We start from the raw sequence: 9,071 nt of genomic DNA, 5'->3' as shown, positions 1-9,071 counted from the left end.
TTTTGAGTATTGTGCGTGGTTTGGTAAACTATGCATTTCTTATCGTCTCTCTCTGTTCTTGATTTGCACCAAATGCCATTTGTTATTGATTAATAAATTATACGTATCGACGTTATTTTATCTTTCTTTTTCTTTCAAAACACGCTGTACATACCCAGGTAGTCTGTATTGCTACACGCCTGTTACATACCGACAGTCTATTATTTCTTTATAGTTACGATGAGGTTCGTACTGGCGGCATAATAATGAAGACATGTTCTAATTGTAATTCAAATCATGTCCTATGATGGCTATTTAGGTTATTCGTGGACGATCGAAACATCTTCGGATAAAATATTGACTTTATATAATGTGTTATCGAACTCACACGCATTTATCCAATGCAGAGCATACAATCTTTTACACCAAGTAACTATGGCAACCATAAGCGGAAAATACAAATTGACTAATACGTGTAATGATAATATACAATTTTATAGTAACCTCTAAAACACTTGTGCGCATGTGTTAAATTTTGTAACATAGAATTAATTATCCTTTTTCTAATTAACTTGCACCAGTCGTGTACATTATATTTTATATACCAATTAGACCTATTAAGTATAGGTGTTGATCTACGAGATTGTCTACATTATATCTTATTTGCTTCTCAAAAAAAAGACTACTGTAGACGTCCAAACTACTACTTTTGTGACTATATATCAAGGCAAAGCAGACTTATGTAGGTATGTTTTGTATAAATGTAGACACCCTTATATCTGTCTAAAAGCAACAGTTGATTTGCTTTGTATGCAGTGATTAAATCTTATTTTAAATTGGAAATTTAATACAAAAAACATTTTGATATTTACAAAGCCACTGAGAAATACAAATAATTCTAAGACCGTTCTGTTTGTGCTACAAAACCCAGTACAAAAAAGCCACGGTTACAAAACTCGTCATATGGTTTCTAAATTGAGTAAACTGTTAACTCAAAATAAACCGTTTGACATGCCCTCAAGTATACTGATGACATTCCCCACAAATAACATTAACAGTGCAAGTCATGTTTGCATTTATGATTTTCAAATAAGATTCCTATATTTCGAAAAACAAAACAAAAACACAAGCCCAGCATGTCCTATCCAAATTATAATAGACGACAAATGTATATACATTTTCAGTAGAATAACCCTTATACTGTCAATGTGATACATGTGGACATATGTAAATGAGTATGTAAATGAGCTTATGTAAATGCCATACTACAGTAGAACTACATACAAATATATTAGATCGACACGTTTGGCAATCCATATTCTGGTATTTAGCATTACGTTTATTTTGACTCAACTGCATGAATTGAAACATCTGGAAACCTGACAATAAATTACATGTGTATTGCTTTACACAAATAATTGAAACAATTGCACATTTTCTTCTTTTTATTGGATGTTAAAACACTATGCAAAATAAACATGATTATAAAAAACAAACTTTAAATGCTAAATTCCCTTTCAAAATTATAAATATCTATTATTAATATCATAAGCACCTTATTTCTGGAAAATATCTAAAATTATTTAAACTCTGCCTTTTTGTGTATATACCCATAAATAAATACATCAAGTCTCTGCCCTCATACATCGCCTTAATAATTCGTAGTGTATCATCACTGCTTTTGTCGATATAATATAGGTTTACTTCCACAAAAAGTTATCCATGATTATCAAAACTTTCGATGCAAATATATAAATTTGGCAAAGTGTCATTAAACACATTGATAACGCATTAACAATAATACACTGCACAAACCAAAAATAGAAACAGCAATATATAATATACATTATATATAAATATCTTCACATCAGCTGATGAAAGGCAGATTCAATTCGTATACACACAAATACATTATAGCCTATGTACATATACAAGGTGAGATATCAATTGAAACCATTCAAAACTCAAAAATAGTCATAACAAGAGGGTGCAACTCGTCAGGATACAAGCAAATTTACTTATTTAGTGTACTCACATTATTTCTACTGCTACCAGTCTTAAAGCACTTACAACTACAATAACTTTACTTGAAAAAAACAACATGAATATTAACATGCATTGATGTACTTGTGCATAAAAAAACAAAAAACAAAAACAAACAAAAAACAGTCAAGTAAAAAAAAAGGCAATCTTGACGGTATTGGCACATCTAACAGTTTGATTATGTAACATAGTAATAAAGCAAACACAATACACAAAAATGTGTACACCTACAAATTTGATTGTTGATGATGCACTATGTTAGCAATATAATCAGTGTGCAGTAATTACCACATATCTGTAGTAGTTTTGATTATATGAATGACTCAATATGACAGTCACGCCGAGAAGTCTAGCTTTTGGGTGCTACTCTACCTATGCAATAATGGAACTGTCCGCATGGGATAGACAAACTGCATATCAAGGATAGATGAACAGTCTACCAGGATAAGATGGTTGATTCATATTCCAGGGATATATAAATCGAGTTTGAGAGATGTGTTTAATTAGGGGATAAAAATGTATATGAAATTAATAAATATACAAAGTCAATCTGAATATGCACTTCAATAATTTAAATAACTGCTATATATTTGTTATCTATTTGTTTTTTTAAACTTATTGCAATGTTTACAATTGTTGCAGTTTTTCTTTACATTTAGCGTATGTAACATTATGAATTAATTTTTATTGAAATATGCGCAAATGAGAATTGAAATATCCTATCCTATAAATGAAATTTATGAACTTAGATCCCGTTCATCTGAATATATCCTATTATTCATAATTAATCTAATGAAACCAAACTAATCAAGGCTTCTGTCAAATATTAAAACAGTTGACACTAATACATTTTAAGAATGTCACAGGTAGATGAAAAGCTTTCAATTTCAATATAAATTCAATTGAATAATAATATTTTCTGTTAATGTTTAATAATTTAATTAGGCAATTGCAACGAACGCTGCGTGTCAATAAAATGATTTAAACGTCAGAAAAACAAATTATGAATGTCTTCAGTTTTCATTTCTTCCTCACCATGTCCATTACCATTGGATGAAATGAAAGCTAAATTACTCCGTCCAGAGATCGGATCTCCCCCATCATTTGTCATCACAAGCTTTTCCTTATCATCTTTTCCTTTGACTGCACTGCGTCCTTTGCATGCAGAGCGAGAAAGTTTAATGAACCACTATTTTTTTAACATATATTTTAAACTGTACATAATCATTGCAACTAACTACGTTCACATGCAGAGCAAGTAAAACGAACATACCTACATAAGGAAATAAGCCACCTGACTAAGATGGAAAGAACAAATCATAGTTTCTTAAAATTTTGGAAATGTTTAAATGCTTATACACACAAGACAAGATTCGATTGTTTCTTCATTCAACCATTTAAAAATATAAACAGACTACATGCAAGATTGTCAATAAAATACGTTTGTATTCTATTTCCAACAGATTGAAAGATTCAAGCATTAAAGAACACAATCAACTCATTCACATGAGATTCAACTATAAAAAACAAAATGCTTGTTCCAGATGCTAATGAATTTGGTTTTCGTTTATTCACTTTTTAATTTGCCGTCTTTTGGTGTTTCTGCGCTATCCTCTTTGACTTTCATTTCCTGATATGTCTTGAATAACATAGCATACTCTGGTTTCTTCTGTGCGTACATTTTGAACTCATCTGAAAGAGTACAGTTAAATCTTAGTATTGTATGATAGCCACTAGATGTTGTCACAATTGTTTCCCCTGCAAATTGTATCTGTTGCAAATTAGACATACAATTAACTACAGAAAGGTTTTCATGGTTGGCAAAGGTGATTTCATGACTTCTGAGTTATTTACTGAAATATGAATGAATATTATTTTTTTAGCAGTAATACCGTAGCTACAACTTACCATAAGTGATTCGACCACACCCATCGGAGTCCACCTGCTGGAAGAGTTTAGCGACATCGGTTTCAGTCATGCCAAATGCATTGTGTAGGATTTGTGATAACTCGTCTTGTGTAATGTAACCCTTCTCTCCATCATCAAACATCTGTGAGCAGGAGACAAAAGAAAAACAGACAGACAATCAGACAGGATAACCACATAAAACCCAATGCGTACACACGTACGTGTTATGATAAAAAATCATGTTACCTAATTTTTTTTGAAGAAAAAATACATTAATATTATTAATGACCACTTTTATAAAAACACTATTTGCAGACCATTGCCAGCGCTGGGCAGGCTTTTAAGTAACCTGTGTTTAAAGTAACTTTTTGTCATAGGTTTGGTCAAATGAACTGATAAGTCATTCGCAATATAATTAGTATTATTACCATCCTCCGTATAACGACCACCTTGGGTGTTCACTGTACAAAGGTTCAACTGTAATAGCATAAATCATTTTTAATGGAACAAGGTCAAATGATAATCACACATTTAAAAATTATATCATATCAGAATTCAGATAAAACATAGTTTAACTCTGGTGACCTTGCCCTTTGTTTTATAATATTATTTCCTTTATCGTAGTTTGTTAAAATATGAATATGCATTGTCATAATTAATTTGGAATACATACAAGTTTTAGGATTATATTGGGGCCAAGAGAATTATCATTCACAGTCTGTGAAGGGGTAATTCACATCACATATTGGGGGCAGAAAATCTGTTCAGGAAGGGGGATATAATTCATATTGGGAGCAGAACTACACATGTTGGGGACATAAAATTAGCATATCTCCGTGTGGGGGGTTTAATTCAGGCACATATTGGAGGCAGTGTATCTGCATACAAGAGGGTATAATTTAAAACTCTGAGGGAAGAGGGGTTAGTTCAGGGCACAAATTGTGAGCAGACTGTATTTTTATGTTTCTCTAAAAGGTCTGCACTACAGTGTGAATGACATTTTACTTATTGAAGAAAAAAAAATATAGAAAAAAAAAATATAGAACAAATATTTGCAGAGGAGGTATGGTTTTCCATGAATTCGGTCTTGAATCACAAATGTATGTCAACCTACATTCAACTACGGTGCACCACTTTAAAAAAATATAGAACATAAATTTGATAGGGGGTGCATTATTTTTGTTTAGATAACTTTGGACTAAATAGACATAATTGTCTATCAGCTCCAGATCTTGATCAAAAGTTTGGCACCCAAAAGGGTTATTCATAGGACTGCTTATATCGATTATTTGACATCTAGTTTTCTGTTTAGATAGTTTATGTATTTTATTGGTATGTTTGCAAATGTGTATTAGACTGTGCAACAAACCATGTGACACCCAGTCTAGTATTCCCATGGGATTTGGGAGAGAAATTAACAATGATATTGATTACAAGATAAATAAATTTTTGAATAATTGAAAACATACCAATGCATATTCCCACAGGGACCAGTGACCTTTGTTCACTATTAATCCGCAAGTAGAAACAGTCAACATTTTTTATCAGGTTTTCTCAATTTTTGCATGATATTTTCACACAGGACATCTGTCATTCGAACTAGGGGAACATTCTATACTGTTGAATTAGGTGACCAAGTTTGATAAAGTTTGGAATAGAATTAGTGAAGTTATTGTGCACATATTAACAATTATTAACAACGACAACGACGACGACAACGACAGACATTTTTCCTATAATACACCTTTCCGTTTCATCTTTTATTATATGGGCAAGGTAAAAACATAACCTAACCAACATGAATTTAACTGTCACTTTGGCCATTCTTTAGTATTTGTTCATTCATGTACATGAATCACTTACTAGTCAGGTAATTCAGACAAAATAGTTAATACAGACACAACTCACAAACTTCCAGTTTCTGGTTCACTACTTTCTATAAGAACACAAAACTGATCGGAAAACAAGGCCACCTTCAGGGTTCCAGCTTAAATGACGCAAATAAAACCCATTTGTAGAATTTTATTAATAAAATAATTGCTGTAATTTTCTCATAAAAGTAATATTAACATCCATTTATGTGTGTGACATTTGACCTCTAGACTCTGCAGTAATGGAAATACCCCATCAACTAGGCTTATGGGAAACTATAATTGACTGAGATAATTAAAATATGGGACATGCTATTGGTGTAATAATATCTACATTTAATTGACGATCATATTGCAGTCTTATTTTGAGCTATCATTAAAGTTGTAAAACGAAAGTGCACTGTTATTGTGTTATGAAAAATGAACACAATATTGTTGTCGTCGTCGAACGAACTGCTGCTTCATTTTGTTTTAACTCTCGTTATTTCTGTAATCTTGTTATAGCTTGATATATCAGTATAATTGTAACTATGATTATTATGGATAAACTACTGTTAAATAAACGATTAACGTTAACTTGTTTAACAAGTTTTGTTGAAATGGACTCGTTTACATTGATTATTGGTTTTCGTTTCCTTCACAGGTCCCTGTCAGCCAAACTATAGCAAGTCCTGGTCCCAGTGTTTATGCTCTAAGATACTGTTTGTGTTGTGCGAGTCATGGCTGATTTGTTTGGCTCTTTGAATGCCATGTTGTTAGAATCTAACAGAACATGTGGTAATTCTTATCCCCCTTTATCATCTCATTGACAGTAATGATACAGTAATCTGATCGTTCAGCTATATCTGGCTTTGTATTGTTACTCTTGACATTGGCCAAAAGCGTAATATTTGTGTAATTAATGACATTGTTCTGCAGGTTCAGTTCACCACTAGTTCGTGGTAAGTTCGTATTGGTGTTGTCACACTGGATGCTGGATGGAATAATACTTTAAGATGCTATCTTGTTTCTTGGGGTTTCCACACATGTTTCAATCTCTCCAAATAACTGGTATAATCATTCCCTTTTTGATGCTGCATCATGTGTTGGTTCAAACTTTCAGCCGAGAGACAACAAGCAAAGTCTCAATAGTATACCATCTCCTGTTGACACATTCAACAAAACAGGGTCAGGCAGCGCTACACCACTGTGCTAAACTATCTACTGGCCCAGTTGCAACATGGTACCTTCTTAACTTGCAACAATAATTTCAGTTTCTTGATGATAGAACATCAACAAAGCGCCTATGGGAATGACTACCATGATAACACTCAATGTGGTCTGATGTTTGCCAATTTGGATCTAAATTTTCCCTCCCACATACTGAGGCATTGGACTGCCGTCTGTTGTAATCACTTCTTTCTGAAACTGGTCCAAGATGGACTACAAGCCATGTTATGCTTCTATTGTTGAGTGCCAGGACATGAGAGTCCAAGAGAAGCAGCCCAGGAACATGGTTCATGCGACCCAGCACAAACATAACACTTGTTTGCTCTCTCATATGTTTGATAGACAGTGATAGTCAGACTAGGGTATCCCCAGTTAGTTTACTCACGACATAAGACCTCTCTGAGTTAGACAGCTTGAGATGGAAGTACATTGAGGCGGTGTATCTCACTGACCATCATCTCGTTCAGGTCATCATCATCATCATCATCATTCAATCATCACCATCCTTCAAGATCAATAGTCCCCAATCTCGTTTCATCTATCATCTCAAGGTACCATTCTGTCCTCCATACTGCTTTGCTACTACAATCCCATGCTAGCAGCACCATTGCATTGAATGTTGATTTACCAAGGTAGTAGTTTTCTTGATCTCCAGCTGTTCCCCTCTATCCATAACTTTCCTCATATCAGATTGCCATTCTGAATAAACTATATGTATGCGTTTTATTCCACTTGGCTAGTAGTTCCTGAATATCTCAACTTCTGGTTCTGGTGATGCTTCTATCTCTAGTCCAGCTCACACCACTTTGTCCACTTTGCCAGCCTCTAGCATCCCACCTATTCACAAGAGCAGTCTGCTCAAGATGATCTTTTTAATCTCGTCATTAATGTATAAATCCTGATAAATTTGTTTGATGATCCAAACAAATATGAGAAATATTCAGTCTTGTTCACCTATTCATACATTTACTTTGAGCACTGGCCTGGTTATTATGTGATAACAGGACTGCATATGGTACTGATCGACCAATAAAAATATGTCATCTCAATACATACCAGTATACACACCATCAAATTTTCAGATTATGTACCAGTAATGAGAAATTAGCCGCAGAATATGAATTTAAGCAACCTAGGGGGCTTTGTTTGTCCTTGAAGCCCAGTTACATTGTAGTTATGTTTGTCTAAAAAATAAAACCCCTCAGTATGCTCAAAATAAAATGGTAGGAAAAGTTATAATCACATATCACATTTTTCAGCTTAAACAACATCATTTGAAAAAAATGTTATGGTTATTCTCGGAGTGATTTTTTACATATTCGCAGAAAGCAGAATGTCATTCTCATACTGTACTGCATTCATTTCGTAATTAGATGTAGATGAAAACGTTGTTAAATCCATTAGAGGGTTATTTTCCTCCTACATTAATTATTCACAGTAATTTTATAATGTGAACAGAAATTGATAAGAGACAGGGAATAGATATACAGACAACATTGGTTTCATTTCATCTATACCGGCAAATAACCAGCAGGCAGGCAGGCGATGAAAAGGAGAGCTCATACGACCTGTCAACAGCATGCAGCAATCATCGCAATGAAAGAAGCGCAAATGTATTACATAGGAATATATGTAAATGAAAATGGATAAAATGAAATAGGTGAAAAACTGAATGCATAGTACACTCTTCAAGTTTAATAAATCAGTATCAGCCTTGAAGGCAAGGTGTGTCAGAAAAGAGAATAAAATTCACAATCATATTACTAATAATGCAGTATTTACATATCCAGTGTAAGCACCGTCAAAGTCATATTCATGTTAAAATCACATCAAATAGAAAGTTTTAACAATACATGAATATATGGACACACATATTAAATCCTACACACCAAAGTATCTATTCCTATATATATTATATATTCCGAGATGTATTAGTGCAAATACCTGGAAGGCAAGTTGTATCGTATCCTCTGAATTCGCCGGCTGTGAAAGTAATGAACATCCTATAATATATTCGCGGAAATCAATCTTTCCAGATTGATTCTACAAAAAAACAAAAAA

At 33.3% G+C, this 9,071-nt stretch overlaps 1 protein-coding gene across 3 annotated transcripts in view; it reads right to left on the bottom strand.

Annotated features, from left to right (window-relative positions):
• Positions 1-1,283: 1,283 nt before the first annotated feature.
• LOC102809674 (lysophosphatidylcholine acyltransferase 2-like) overlaps positions 1,284-9,071 on the bottom strand; it is a 44,069-nt gene continuing 36,281 nt past the window's right edge. For all 3 annotated transcript variants that reach the window (XM_085500213.1, XM_085500211.1, XM_085500212.1), the window contains exons 9-11: positions 8,955-9,053; positions 3,931-4,072; positions 1,284-3,714 (exon numbers count right to left, since the gene is read on the bottom strand). In XM_085500213.1, the coding sequence (XP_085356339.1) occupies positions 3,590-3,714; positions 3,931-4,072; positions 8,955-9,053 (366 nt within the window). In that variant the 3' untranslated portion in view covers positions 1,284-3,589. The remainder of the gene's footprint in view (positions 3,715-3,930; positions 4,073-8,954; positions 9,054-9,071) is intronic.

This window comes from Saccoglossus kowalevskii, chromosome 6, assembly GCF_978046115.1.
Source record: "Saccoglossus kowalevskii chromosome 6, keSacKowa6.1, whole genome shotgun sequence".
Classification (NCBI taxonomy): Eukaryota; Metazoa; Hemichordata; class Enteropneusta; family Harrimaniidae; genus Saccoglossus; species Saccoglossus kowalevskii.
The sequence above is the reverse complement of the archived record's forward strand: the minus strand, read 5'-3'. Positions and strand labels throughout refer to the sequence as shown.